Raw genomic sequence first — 16,087 nt, forward strand, 5'->3', positions numbered from 1 at the left:
CTTAAGTTATCAAAAGTGCCATAGGTCTTTCTCCAGATATTTTTAATTCAGATGAAGCTGGTGATGGGGAATAAAAGCTATGTTTTTAATTTGTGAGCATTAAATTAATTAAATTTATTTTAAATTAACAAAAGGTATTTAACTGAAAATATGTTCATCCATCCATCTCATTTTAGACACATTGAAAACCATGTGAACTAGATATGGCTCATCAAACCTTCAGTTGTAGTTGTCATAATTAGAACTGTTTTTCTGATCTATTATTTTTCATTAAGTTGTTAAATACAGTTAAAATTGTCAGTGAGTAAGAATAATTGCTACATGCTTTTATGAACGCCTTAATGAGAAAACATATAGTTCAGTTTTATATGTATCTATTGAATGTGTACACTTTCTTGCAACCTAATAAAAACAGTAAAGAAAAAAATATTATTTTATAAATTTCCATAAAGATTTCACCAAGCCCACAAATGGGACTTTGAAAGACAACGTTTGTTGTTAAGAGTTTGATTTGATTTCATCTTTTTTTTTTTTTTGTAGTGAGATTGTAACTCAAGGTAGTGCTCTTGCAGTTGTGTATATTATTGAAATGATAAAAGCTTCAGCTTATTGATGGCATGTGACTGTTTTGTTTATATGTACATATAAATGGTTTGGGCATACAAACGTATATTTTCCTCCTTTCATTTTAGTTGGACTGATCCAGAGGTTTCTTGTACTTCAGATCTACATACCCCTGGGACAAGACTTCTCCACTGAATTGCTGTAAGATATATAGAACTTCTTTCAATGTTTTATGTGTATTAGACATTTGATCAATTGAAGCAGTGTGAAGTCATTAATTACAACTGGCAGTTTTTGCGTTAAAGAGCAGTGACTTATCAAGTCAACATGAAGTAATTAAACTAATTTAATAGTATTTCTGGATATACTGTAGTCTGGCATTTCCCTAAGGGAAGAAAACAAATTTCATCTGTTTAAGAAAATATCAAAGGATCCTGAATTTAATAATGAGGAGCCTATGATTTGAAGAGATAGGAGGTTTCCCTTTTCTCCACGCCCTCTCCATGTTTATTGTTTGTAGACTTTTTGATAATGGCTACTCTGACTGATGTGAGGTGATATCTCATTGTGGTTTTGATTTGCATTTCTCTGATAGCTAGTGATATTGAGCATCTTTTCTTGTGCTGTTTGGCCATCTGTATGTCTTCTTTGGAAAAAATGTCTGTTTAGATCTTCTGTCCAGTTTTTGATTGGGTGGGTTTTTTTGACATAGAGCTGCATGAACTGTTTGCATATTTTGGAGATTAATCCCTAGTTGGTCACTTTGCAAACATTTTCTCTCATTCTCTGGGTTATCTTTTCATTTTGTTTATGGCTTCCTTTGCTGTGTAGAAGCTTTTAGTTTAATTAGGTCTCATTTGTTTACTTTTGTTTTTATTTTCATAATCCTAGGAGGTGGATCCAAAAAGATATTGATGTGATTTTTGTCAGAGTGTTCTACGTATGTTTTCTCCTAAAAGTGTTACAGTGTCAGGCCTTACATTTAGGTGTTTGATCCATTTTGAGTTTATTTTTGTGTCTGGTGTTGGAGAATGTTCTAATTTTATTTTTTCACATGTAGCTGTAAAGTTTTCCCAGAACCACTTATTGAAGAGACTGTTTTTTCTCCATATTCTTGCCTTTTTCATAGATTCATTGAGAATAGATGCATAGGTTTATCTCTGAGCTTTCTATCCTGTTCCAGTGATCTATCTTGTCTGTTTTTGTGCCATTGCCATACTGTTTTAATGACTGTACCTTCAAAGTATTGTCTGAAGTCAAGGATTCTGATTCCTCTAGCTCCATTTTTCTTTCTCAGAGTTGTTTTAGCTATGAGGGGTCTTTTGTGGTTGCATACAAACTTTAAATTTTTCTGTTCTAGTTCTGTTTAAAAAAATGGCATTGGTAAGTTGATAGAAATTACACTGAATCTGTAGATTGCCATGGTAGTTTGGTTATCTTGACAGTATTGATTCTTCCAATCCAAGAATGACATGAGAGAGCATAGCACACAGCCCCAAAACATGGTATATCTTTCCATCTGTGTCATCTTCAGTTTCTTTCATCAGTGTTTTATAGTTTTCACAGTACAGGTCTTTTGTCTCCTTAGGTAGGTTTGTTCCTAGGTATTTTATTCTTTTTGATATGGTGTTAAATAGGTTTATTTCCTTAATTTCTCTTTCTTATTTTTCATTGTTATTGTATAGGAATGCCAGAGATTTCTGTATATTACTTTTGTATCCTACAGCTTTACCAATTTCACTGATGAGCTCTAGTAGTTTTCTGGTAGCATCTTTAGGATTTTCTATGTAGAGTATCTTAATGTTACTTACTTTGTTGAGATATATTCATTTTTTTCTGCTTACATGTAGATGGCTTGGGATACATTTGTTTTAAATGGCCTTGCTATGAACAAGTTGTTTAGCAAAAGTAAGAATATACAAATTTTACTCAGTTGAGCTACCTGTTACCTGATATAATTCTGAGAATGAAAATAACATTTAATTTCTATACTCAGATAGAATGAATATTATTTAGGGACTCAATTATATGTTATATTTAGGGTATATGTTTTCTAACTTTTCCTTGTAATTAATAGATTTCCAAGGTCAGAGTCTTATTTTTAGTCTTTTATTTCCCCTGCTGAAATAAGTGACTTTTCCTATTAATGAAGTTAATTTTGTACTAGTTACACTGGTGCAGACCAAGGGGAAGGAAGATCTTTCTTAATTAAGTGGGATTAATATAAATTTGAGGTTATTAATTTGTTTATGTGAATTAAAATATTAATGTATGCATGTGTTGATAAAATATGAGTTTTAGCTAATGACACATAGTTTTGTTTTCTGGACTGATAAAGAATAGATGGAACAATTTATGTTTTTATTTTATTCAGCTTTAAATCTCAGTAAACTTGTAAGATTTTCTCTTATCATCTGCCATGGTCAGCAAGATTCTTTAAACTCCTTCTAATAGTAACAAGACCAAAGCAGCATTTGATGCTCTTATGTGTCTTTTTCTGGTTCTGCAGTAAAAGCATTTTCAAGACTCTAAAAACATTCTAAAGGTACAGTGTACCATAAAAGCTTTATATTCAGTGTAGAGGAAAGTGGTTTCCTACCAAATGGAAGTAAGCATACTCTATTTTATTTTTAAGCTTGTTAGGTTCCTTGCACAGAAATCCAGTCCAGCCTTCTTACTCTCCTGGTCTCTGCCACCTCTACACTGAGGTTCTTCAGAGCACTGGTGGGGATGCTGGTAGTTAGCCTTTTGATCAGAGATGTGCAGGAAACTTGGTTGAACCTTGGGACAGAGTCGTCTGCTGATGAGCACTCTTTTCCTAAGCAAACTTATGCTTTATTTGTGCCCCCAAACACTTGAGCTCATCACTGTGGCCTGAGCAATATATTGTTTTAACTAAGTTGATAATAATTAGGGCTTTAATTATTGAGAAAGTAGTAGGTATCTTAGGTTTACTTTAGTCCTAGCAAGAAAGCAGTTGATATAAGTAAGCCTGACCACCCCCTTTGTTACCATGTGATTAATGCACTTGAAGGATGGGAAAATATTTTCATGGGTGATAGAACTCATGGTCAGATGTTGAATTTGGTTGACTATAGTCATAGAGTCTCTTGTTCTTATAGCCACGTGGACAAACATTTGTATTTTCCAGATGGTTTTAGTTTTATAGTTTTCACAAAATAAATGTCTGGGACAAAAGGTCAGAATTGTTAAATAAAATGGGAGAAACATTCTCTATCCTGACCTCGTGAAATTACCAGATTATAAGAAAATGTATTAACTCCAGAATTGACTTTGTCGCTCATAGACAGTCAAAATATTTTTGCTATTTTAGAAAGTAATGACAGAGCCCATGTTTTACAAGAAAGAAGGTAGAGTAATGAGTTTTGATTGTCTTTCTAACTACAGCTTTTTATTTTCCTTAAATGAAAGGGCTTTCTTTCAGCACCCGTAGTGTTATTGTGTTTCTGGCAGCATAGCTCCAGGCCATTTTAAATAATATATTTCTCTAACAAGCTTGGAAAGTCACATAGCAGAAAGATATTTGACTTCTAAAATTTTTCATTGTCAAAATGGGAGAGGCATTTTGTTTCACAAAGATACCCTTACACGTCAAGAATTTTTCACAAGCAGAGTCTTGCCAGATGGTATATATATTTAATACTCATTTCTTCAGCATCTTCCTATGTATCTCATGTTCACTGGGTGATTATACTGCTCAGGAGAAGGTCATACATCTGTGAGTTAGTGGATGCTTTAGAGTCAGCAACAGCTCTGCTTGAGAAATCCCTTGTGATTAGTCAGTCAACAAATTACTGAATTACCGTCAGCTGTCATATGGTGGGGTAGGCATGGGAATGTCACTCTACCTTGAATCTGTTTACTTCTTCCCACATTCACTACCCTCCTAGTCCCAAGCCACCATCACATTTCCCCTGATCTACTGTTACATAGAGCATCTGAGTGGATTTCCCAGATTCTTTTCTTATCCTTTTCCAATCTAATCTCTATGCTGCAACTGAAGTGATCATTCTAAAAACCAGCTGGAATCTTCACTGTACTAAGGACAAACTCCCAGATCCTTAAAGTTCCTATATGCTCTGGTCTCTCACCTCTCCTTGCTCATCCCATACTGCTCTGTCCTGAGCTCACCATCTGTCAGCTATATGAAAAATAAGTCTTACGAGATATAAATAAATGAGAAATGAATCTTACATTGTTTTCTAGCACTTTGCTACTTTCCTTCACTACAACTATACCAGTTTGTAATTGTATATTTATTTGATCATCTGTCATTTTGGATGGTCTTTGAGTTCCATGATATTCTAGCACCTAATACAGTCTTACCCAAAAGCTCTGAAATATGTATGAGTGGGCAGGAGTGGAATGACTATAGAAGACCCAGTCTATGTCCTCATATAGTCTGTAGTGAGGGTGAAAAACCATTTAAAAGGCAATTTAAGTACATCTTTGTAATGTTACAGTGGTACAAGAGCAAGGCATAGGGAACATGTGATGGGTTAGGTAGAAGTAAGAACACTGGCTTGGAATCAGACAGATCCAGAGTCAGATTCTGCTTTACCTCGTTGGGACTTTTGGCAAGTTCCTAAACTTACCTCAGGTATGGAAGGAAAGTAGTAATTCCTACCTCACAGGTTTGTCAAAAGAATTAAATAAGAAAATTAACATAAATTAATAATGGCTAATATTTATTATACACATATATACTGGTGTCTTATTACATGTTATAAATGTAATATATCCAGCACATATGTTATATATGATGGTTGGATGGCATCACGGACCTGATCGACATGAATTTCAGCAAGCTCTGGGAGTTGGTGATGGACAGGAAAGCCTGGCGTGCTGCAGTCCATGGGGTTTCAAAGAGTTGGACACGACTGAGCTATTATATACTGGACTGAACTATTATATACTGGGCATGTTCTAAGCATTTTAATTGTTCTCATTCAATCTCCAAAATAAGCCTGTATAATAGCCATAAATATTGCCTCTATTTTACCATTGAGGAAACTGAAGTCCAGAAAGGTTCAGGAATTTGCCAGAGGTTACTGACTTAAACCAATAACCTTAGAGCCAGAAATCAAAAGAGTCTAAATCTAGAACCTGTGCTCTGCACCACCATACCATGCCTCCATATTTGTAAATTTTCTTTCTCACTATACATACAAACATATGTAGCAGGGATATTTAATTTGAATCTTAGAACAAGATGAAAGTGCTTAGACTTGTGTATCTTATTTAGAGTCATTCTCAGCTGTTCGTGTTTCTGTAATTACCCTTTTAAGAGATAAATACTTGAAAATAAAGGAAGAATTTTACTCAGGTATTTTTTACTTAATATTGCACATCTCAAATAAGACAATACTTTATTATACTTTTTTCTCAGAAAATGAGAGCTAAGAAGCAACTTCATTTCTTTTTTATTGTTTCTTTATTTTGGTTCATGACTAGGCCTCTTTTTTTTCTTTAACATACACAAATTATTTTATTCAAAAATCCTGTATCTGTGGGTAAGGTGGCTTCAGAGCCTCATAGCCTGACGAGAAATTATCGAAGCATGTTGTATTTTGCATGTAAACGGTGTGTTTACTGTGTTAGCACATGGTATATTTAGCATTAAACTAACAGAATTCTCACATACTTCTCTCTTTCATTATAATCCCACAAAAGAAAATATCCTCTCTTGCTTTTTACAAATAAACCACTCATTTCGACTTGATTATTTCTCAGTTGCAGTTTTCATTTTCAAAGTGTTTTAGTGTACCTTTGTCTCACTTTGACCTGAAGTTAAATGATTTCATAAACAACAGATATGTAAGGATTTTTTTCACTCTGTGGTCTTTTCCATATATTTCATCATGGCAGTGGGAAGCCAGCACTCCCCTGTGAGGGTTGTTAGATGTTTCAGAGCCTGGGGGCAGACACCTGGTACATAGGAGGAGCACCAAGAACCTGAGTTATTGGAAGAGAACCAACTGCATCTTCAAATAGAAATCTGGTTCACTATATTTGATGCTGCCAATCACACTAAACGATTTTGGAATATTACATTTTGAACAGAAATTGCATTCATTTTACTGAATATTGTTGAGCTGCATTAATTCCTTTGTCTATCCTGATTTTGTCATTATCTGGATGAATTCTGAGAGATAATTTGTACTGTTAATGCCTCTAGTGAATTGACATTACTTTTTTAATTTTCACTCAGCTCAACCAGTGTTTTTTCAATATACAGGATGAAAACACTTTTATAGGTGGTGGGAGCATCATGTGCTATCTTGAAGAAGTTGAGATTCTTAGCTTGCAGATCCTAGGGAATATTACTGCCAGAAGTTTTCATGTGTTGAGCTCTTAGCTATCTGAAGTACTGCTTTCATTTGGAATCTAATAAAATAAATTCCTAAAAAAAAAAAAAAGAAAGATCCTTAAAAGTGTCTGTAGTCCTTAGAAATTTTAGCTAATCCTTTGTGATGTCTTCATTGCAGTTTTCTGAATTTGAAAATTGTGTCTAAGTAGAGTTTAATGATTTTTAACCTAGAATCCAGTGCAGCCTAGTATTTATGACGCCCATTCCAGAGTTTTTGTCTTGTCCTTTTTGCTCTATCCTCTAGTTTTATGGCTAGACACTTAAATTCTGTCTCAGTTTCCTCTTTAGTAAATGGTAATGTGAATGTTCTTCTTAAAATTGCCAGAGTTAATCGGTGATACTAGATTTTTTTTTTTCTTCCCCTAAGAAATACTGGGAGATTTAGGTTCAAATGTATCTCAAAGCTTCCTTTTCAATTTCTGTATCAGTAAAATGGAAGATTGAAATACTCATCCTAAAAAAAAAAAAAAAGCTTTAGCCTCAGGATAATTTAATGAAAGCTACTCTTACATCACTTTTTCTGTATTGTTATTTGTGAGCTAGACAAAGAGTTCAGAAAAGAAATGTAATAGAAATTTCAGGTTCTTTTACCCTGTTGAATTTTACTCCTACCATCCCTTCTTCAGTGATATTGGAGACAGCAGACTCTTTTGAAACTTTAAACTAAGAAAAGTGGATATGGCCTCACAGCTGCAGGCCTATACTTTTCACGTGTCACTGGTCTTCTTCAACCACTTTAAAGCCACCAGAGTTGAGAGAATACCTAAATTTGATAATTTCAGGTCAGAATGACACTGGTGAGAGCTTTTGAGATTGTGTCCATTTACCAAGCACAACTCTTCCTATGGAACATTTACTTTCTTATCATTTTTGGTCGTTTTGGTGCCTTCCTTTGAAGAAAATAGTGGTTGCTAAATAGGTCTTAAGTTATTTGTTTAAAAAAGGTGTTATCCAAGCAGAAAGTCTCATATTATCCAATGAAATCTTTGTCACTTATATCTCTAAACTGTGTTTAGAACTGGTCAAAAATGGCCAGTGGTTGCTCTTTTTTAAACTACTAGTATTATATTTTAAAATGGTAATGACACTGTAAGTTTTATTAACATTTTGAATGCATCTCATGGCTAATTCCAACTTCTGTCTTTTTCTTTTTAAAATCATCAGTATTTAAATCTCATTATTTTAATTATATCCAATTAAATGTGCTTGCATAATCAGTATATTTTGTTACATGCATTAGTAAAGAGAGCACTTAAAGATACTTAGCGTACTGACTTTCATCCTATATTAAATTTGCATGCCTTAAAATAGATTTTATATGGAAGTTTTAGATAACATATGTGATAGGTATATAAATCAGATGCCAGAGTCTTTATCTGTTAAATAAATGTTTCTTTGAGAAATCTTATCCTCTTGGTTCTTAGTTTGGTTCATTTTCATTTCCTAAATTATTTTATAGTACTCTGTAGATAATCTGGATGCATGCTGAAAGCTAAGTAAGATGTTAGCAAGAAAAAATTGCACATATAGAAATATTTGGAAGTGTCATTCCTCTGTAAAATCCTCTATAAAATCGTCATAAAAGGCCATACATTTGTTAAAGCACTGTACAGTTAGGTGATTGCCTTATCCACTGTCAGGACAGAAGTGAAAGGCCCTGTGACGGGTCAGATTGTGGGCCTGAGTGTCAGTGGCTCTGCCAGGTGTCAGTGTGACGACCTGGGCAGGTTACTAGGCTCGTGTGTGTGTTACAGCCTCACCTGGGCAGTTGAGGGTTGTATTTATACCTGTTAATTGAGGAATTATGAGAATTTAACTGGATAGTGCCAAGTGGTAATTGTTCAATAAATATTAATTTATACTTCTATATCTCTAAATTTAGACACAGATGCAGGGATATTTAATTTTTAAATTTCTCTTCTGAAACATTTTGTGACAAGTTGGGCATGTCTCCAGTCCATGTGAAGTTTCCATGGTACTCATCTCTGAAAAGAGGTGGGGAAGCAGCTTTATCTTTGGAGCCTTTTATTTACCCTGCCAACTGTAAAGTGTGTTTCTCCTAGAAACAGCTCTCCTAGCAGGATGGTAACTATTTCAAGAAGGAAAAAAGACGAGAGAAATTAGGGAAGGAGAAGTAAATTCTTTTGAATTTTCTCAACATGTTTATGTGAGTAGAAGTTAGGCAAATAAATATTTTCAAGACTGGACTAAAGCTAAGGAACACTACATTTGGCACAGAGATGAAAACTATAAGCCCATAATAGAACTCCCAAAGAGCTTTAATTAAAACCAGTAGTCTTCCCTTTTTTATTGGAACAGACTAGTGATCTTGCATTTTATATCTATTTCATACTTAAAAAGCTGTTACAATAAGCTGTTTCAAACAATGACAGTGCTATGTATAGTTGGAGGTTGATTGCATTTGTTAGCAGTAAGTTAAACAGCTGTTCTGTTTGATACACATAGATATTACCATGCCATTTTTTTCTAAGGTTAAAATTGATTTATAAGGTGGGAAATAAAATATCTCATCATTGTTTAAAGCCAAATAAGACTCTTGATATAGCATAAACAGGGATTTGTAAAGTGCAAAATCACTGTATTTTAAAAATTGATGTTTTAGTGTAAAACATTTAAAACATGTTAGTGGCTCAAGTTTCTGTTATTATAGAGAATCTGCAAATCTTATCTAGCTCCCTATTTTTCTAAATTTATTTTATTGGAATATAGTTGATTTACAGTATTGTGTTAGTTTCTGTACAGCAAAGTGATTCAGTTACACATATATGATCGTTTTCATTGCTCATCTCAAACTCCCAATCCATCTCTCCCCCACCCAGTTGGAAACCACAAGTCTGTTCTCTATGTCTGTGAATCTATTTCTGTTTCATAGATAAGTTCATTTGTGTCTTGTTTTAGATTCCTCATATAAGTGACATTATATGTATTTGTTTTTCTCTTTCTGACTTACTTCTTTTAGTATGATAATCTCTAGGTCCGTCCATGCTGCTGCAGATGGCATTATTTCATGCTTTTTTATAGCTGAGCAGTATTCTATTGTGTGTGTGTGTACGTACACCGTTATCTTCTTCATCCATTCATCTTTTGTTGGACTTCTAGGTTGCTTTCATGTCTTGGCGTTGTAAGTATTGCTGCAGTGAACATAGGGGTGCATGTATCTTTTCAAATTACATAATGGTTTTGTCTGGTTATATGCCCAGGAGTGGAATTGCTGGATCATATGGCAGTTCTATTTTTTTTTTTTTTTTTGAGGAATCACCATACTATTTTCCATAGTGGCTGCACCAGTTTACATTCCCACCAGCAGTGTAGGAGGGTTCCCTTTCCTCCACACTCTCTCCGGCACTTACTGTAGACTTAATAATGATGGCTTTTCTGACCAGTGTGAAGCTGGTACCTCATTGTGGTTTTGATTTGCATTTTCTCTAATAATTAGCAATTCTAACTCCCTATTTTTAATAGAAAAAAAACCTGAGACCCCAAAAAAAGGAATGTTCCTCAGGATCCAAGGTTTTTAGAGGCAAAGTGAACGTGTTAGTCACTCCGTTGTGTGACTCTTTGCAACCCCATGGACTGTAGCCCACTGGGCTCCTCTGTCCATGGAATTCTCCAGGCAAGAATACTGTAGTGGGTAGCGATTCCCTTCTCCAGGGGATCTTCCTGACTGAGGATCAAACTCGAGTCTCCTGCATTGCAGGCAGATTCTTCACTGTCTGAGCCATGTTAGAAGTTGGAGGCAAAGCCAACAGTAAAATTCACAACTTCTGACTCTCTGCCATCTTTTCTTAGTATCATTGCTGTCTTTTAGTGCTCATGTTGGAAAAAGGTCAAGATATAGTGTGATTTTATAAGCATGGTTTCTGATAGTTTTAAAAAGTGACATTGTTTCTACAATTACTTTGGACTCTTAAGTTGCAGGAAATTAATTCTGTTAATGTAATTCAGATTTCTACCCCTCCCCCCCAACTTGCCCTCTAAAATTAATCACCAGGAATAAGTCAGATTCCATGTTTGGGTCAGGATTAGCAAGGTTGTAAAAAATAATGGCAAAACAACTACTTCTTTGAAGGATTATTTCATTGTTAGGGACAGAAGTCTATTTAAGTTATGTCAAGCAAAAAGACAGGTTTTGGAAAAATGTGGAGAGACCATGTGGAACCCAAAAGCAAAAGCTGATGTAGCCCTTGGGAGGTGGCAGCTGTCAGCGGCTTCTCTCTCCCTCCTCGGCAGCTACTCTGTTGTCTCTCATTGTCTGTAAGTTTGTGTCATTCTTCTGTTTCCTCCTATAAAGCAGCTCTTCTGATTGCTTCTTCTGCACGAGGAAATAGAGCTGCTAGTACATCCTTCTGTGACCTTATAATCCCAGTACCCATCACTGCCAGACCAGGTTCAGTCTGTGTATCTCCCTCTTCAGAAATTTGAAAGAACAATCAGGATTGGTCCTTAACCAATCTTTGGGTTTCATCCAACTGCTTCATCTTTGTTTTTATCTTCAGAGGCTGTAAGCTGGAGCCCATTCCCTAAGAACAGGGCCTGGGTAGGGCAGATGGACTGATAGACCTACTGCACTGTTGAGTATAGACCCTTAGTAGTCACTTTAGAACCTCCTTTTTTCCATAGTCGCCTGCCAGTTACCTCTACAGATATTCCTGAGTGCTTCGGGGGGTATTTAGGAGTGAATAGTGGCTAGAATTCTTATTAGAGTCAAATCTGCTTTGATGCCATGATTGTCCTAGCTGATATATTTCATTTACCAGGAATTTTGAAGTTTCCTAAATAGTACTGTATAGTCTTAGTTAATCAGGGAAGACTCAGCTTCATTGCAGTCACTCAAGGACTAAGCCACATTTCTTTAATACTTCTCTTGCTAAACAGTAGCACTAATTAGAATGGTTTGGTTTATTGAACATCTATAATGTGTTAGGTTTGTTTCATATTGTATTTGCCAGGTTTGGTAAGGTGGTTAATACCAATTTCATATATTTCTATCTCACATTGCCTTAGAGCTACAGGTGAGCTGCAGCTCTGATTTAGCTAGAGGTCAGCTGGGTGTCTTCTTATTCCAGAGCCTGGATAGAACAAACAGCTCCTGTCTGGAACAGCTGTTCTTGAGGCAAAGGCAGAAATGCAGGAACCTGAGCAGAACTACACAATCTAATTTAAAGCTTCGGCTCAAATATGTATGGCTCATGTCATTTCTACTTATGTCCATTGGCCAATGCAAGTCATATGGCCGTGTCTAGAGTCAGCGGAACAGGGGTTATATACCTCCTATGTGAAAAAGAGACAGTAAATAATTATGAACAATGATAGTATATAATCAAACACAAGCATCCCTCATCTCATTCAGTTATCACAACACTCAGAAATGTGAATATTATCACTGTTGTACAGTTTATTAATATAACAATTATATGTTGAGCACCTGCCATGTCCTGGACACTGAGCTCTGGGAACTCTCACTGTATTATATTTTGACAGTATGGGTTTATTTTATGTAAAATGTTCTAACTCTCAGAGATATTCGTACTTTGTTGTAAAACAGTGGATCTCAAACTTTTTTTTGGTCTCAGGACCCCTTTACATTCTTTACGTCTCCAGGGGATCTTCCCAACCCAGGGATCAAACCTGGGTCTCCCGCATTGCAAGCAGATGCTTTTACCGTCTGAGCCACCAGGGAAACCCTTAAAAATTATTGAAAACCTCAAAAGAATTTTTGTTTATATGGGTTATATCTCTCAGTGTTTACTGTATTAGAAATTAAAACTGAGACATTTAAAACCTATGTATTATTTAGAAATAATAAGCCATTGCATGTTAGCATAAGAAACTCTAAATAGCTGTAACATAAAATATCTCTATTTTGCAAAGTAGAAAAAAAAGTTTAGTCAACAATGGCATTGTTTTATACTTTTGCTGACCTCTTTAATATATGGCTAGATCGAAGACAGGAACATTCTTATATTGACTTCTGCATTCACTTTCTTATGATATAATACTAATACAGCATGTCACCTCTGGAAAGCAGTGTACTTGTGAGAGAGTAAGAGTGAAAGAGACAAATGACATCTTGGTATTGCTCTTGAAATAGTTTTGGCCTCACAGAGCCCCTGAAAGAGTCTTAGAGACCCTCAAAGATCCCTTAAGCACACTTTGAGAACTTCTGTGCTAAAGTATATTTATGAAAACAAATACATGACATCCTTAGTTAGTATATTTTCCTATGCATCACCCTTGTGTTATTCTACTTTATAAGTTACATAACTTTGTTAGGTAGGCTTACTGCTAGAAGAATCCACAAATCTCAGTGACTTAACACATTCATTTCTTATTTGTATCACAGTCCAGTGTAGGTCAGTAGTAGGGGCTCTGCCCCTCAACAGTCGTTCAGGGACCTATGCCCCCTAGGGCATCAGAGTCTTCTAGTGGATCCTGTCTATCTGGTCAGCAGGCAAAGGAAGAGCCTAGAGAATCACATATATGAGGTCATGTTCCTCTTGCCAGAATTCATATACAACCCATAACAGTATTGGAAGCTGAAGAGTGTATCTGGTTCTGTGTCCAGAAGAAAAGGAAGCAGCAGGGTTTGACCAAGACATATTGTCCTCTACCAGAATAAGCAACTAAGTTCTATTAAACAAGTTAAAAGAAAACTTGATTATTTATGATCAACTTTTTTGCCCTGTGAAACTTAAGTGGTACATAGTGCAAAGCAGTATTGCCTCATGCTTTGAGAAAAGTTATAGGGACTTGAAATCTAAAATTAATTTTTAAATATTTAAAATTATTTATTTTGAAATAATTTCAAATGTAAAGCCAAGTTGTATAAAGAACTGCATATTATACCCTTTTCCCAGAATCACCAATTGTTAATATTCTGCCACATTTGCTTTTACTTTTTCTTTGTGTATATACATAAAAGTGGGAGTATATATGTGTACATACACAAATTCCCCCAAATTATTTGAGAGTAAAGAGTCTGCTTGCAATGCAGGAGACCCAGATGCAATCCCTGGGTTGGGAAGATCCCCTAGAGAAAGGAATGGTGTGGGTTCTGGTTGGTAGGTCATTTTGCACGTTCCATCAATTTTGCTACAATTATTCTTTTAGGAGAAGTATCCAACATTCTCTGGCCCAATCAGAGCCTTGTTTAGAATGCTGGACTAGGAGCACCATTTCCATCTAGCACCCATGATGTGACCATGAGGATAGAGTTGATCTAGGTGGCAAGAAGGGAGAAACAGAAGTTGGGTCATTGATGACTGTTTTGAGCTGTTAAATCAGTCAGCCTTGAAGCCTACCCTACATTTGTGGTTCCCAATTATGTGAGCTATTAAATTCTATTTATTAACTGAGCTAGCTTGGGTTGGTATTCTATTAACTTTTGACATAAAGAATACCAAGTGATATTCCTAGTAAGAAATAGTAATGACTGTGTTGCTTTAAATTTAAAAAATGGTAAGAAAGATGTATGTACAAAACTTTCTCAATGCCCGACAAAAAGAAATGAGTATTAGGGGTTTTTTATTGTTGTTATTTATGTATTTTCTCACCAGCTTGGTGGTAGAACCCTGGCATAGGCTACTAAGGACTGTATCACAGTCCACAATGCATATCCCAAGTTCCAGAGAATACTTGGGTTTATTTTAGTAGTTGTTAACAGTTATGGAGAGGAGCTTTAGATACATTTGGACTCATTTCAGTTAACCAAACCAACTTGAGTGAATTAAAATATAGTGGTGGAGGTGTCAAATGCCAGGTATGTAGGGTGTCATCTGAAGTCCAAGAGCAGTAAGGATCTTGGCATGGCACCCAATAACTAAAAACCTTAAGCACTCACGGTCTTTTTCATCTTGGCTTTTCCTGTGTTTCTGCTTCATTTCCAGTCTAACCAGGCAATTTCAAATACATAGTGAGAGAATGTGAGTGTGTTAGTTTGAGTCAAGCATTCTCTCCTATTCAGTTCAGTTGTGCTCATTGGTGTAAAAATGGTTTTGGAAGACCTATCCCTGAGGGCGTGGAGAAGATTTCAGGGGCTGATTCAGAAAGAGACCACAGAGTTGGCTTCTGAAGAAACATGTGCATATGCTACAGCCAGCTGAAAATGGCTCTCTGATGCCTTTCTGCTTCCCTCTCAGGACTCCTGCCCCTCATTATTAGCCTATATTTCTCTGATTCGAATTCTTGCCAAGATGCTGACTAATAAGACTTTAAGATATGGGTTCTAATCCTTTCCAGGATATTTTCTTTCTTTTTTTTCTTTTAGTTTTACTAAATAGCTGTTTTACATCAACAGCATCAACAACCTGGGAGTTTGTTAGACCTACAGATTCCTGGGTTCCGCCCCTGAAATACTGAAATAGAAGCTGGGGGCATCACCCAGCAATCCTCCAGGTGATGCTTGAAGTTTGAAAACCACTGCCTCCCAAACGGTGGCCAAAACCTGGGGTCTGTCTTCTTCCTGGCATCTCCTCCTAGCTGGGCACAGTGGTGCTGCTTGCATATAGAATCATGGTGAACATTTGTTTGTTGCTGCAAAAGAGAAACCTAGTCTCTGGCCTCTGAAGAGCAAAACAGACTCCTGTAGCACAAAGGTTAGTGTCCCCAGTTCTGCAGCCTCCATCTCTTCAGGTTATCCCCGAGAGAACTCCATGTGGGGCATTTTTGGGACATTTTTCTGCCTGTGCCCAGGAAGCATGAGTATCTCCTCTTCTTCCTCCACCTCCTGACTCTCCCTCCTTTCTACTCCTGCTGTTTTCCTCTCTTCCTCTTCTTTTTTCTTTCTTTTCCCTCCATCTGTTTCCTTTTCCTCATCCTTCCTCGTTCCCTTCTTTTACTTCTCTTTGCCTCTCTTCTCTCCATCTTTCTTTACTCTCGCTCCTTGCCTTCTACTACTTTCTTCTTTTCATTTTTCTTTCTCATTTTTCGCCTTCTTCCTGGTCCTCATTCTCCTCCTGTTCTACCTCTTCCTCCTCTCACTTCTACTCCTAATGGGGTTAAACTTACTCAAGAAGAGAAGGCTAATGCCTGAAAGCCATAGAAGGTGATAAGTGCCATTTCTATAGTTCTAACACCCAGGGCACCTTGAGGATTATCTGGGGTCTGAGCCTG

The 16,087-nt window shown here is 36.2% G+C and overlaps 1 protein-coding gene across 9 annotated transcripts in view; it reads left to right on the forward strand.

The window, feature by feature from the left end:
* The window catches only part of CFAP20DC (CFAP20 domain containing), a 264,689-nt gene that overhangs the window by 12,209 nt on the left and 236,393 nt on the right, over window positions 1-16,087 (forward strand). For all 9 annotated transcript variants that reach the window (XM_061128207.1, XM_061128199.1, XM_061128203.1 and 6 more), the window contains exon 4: window positions 693-765. In XM_061128207.1, the coding sequence (XP_060984190.1) occupies window positions 693-765 (73 nt within the window). The remainder of the gene's footprint in view (window positions 1-692; window positions 766-16,087) is intronic.

This window comes from Dama dama, chromosome 24 (genome assembly GCF_033118175.1).
Source record: "Dama dama isolate Ldn47 chromosome 24, ASM3311817v1, whole genome shotgun sequence".
Classification (NCBI taxonomy): Eukaryota; Metazoa; Chordata; class Mammalia; order Artiodactyla; family Cervidae; genus Dama; species Dama dama.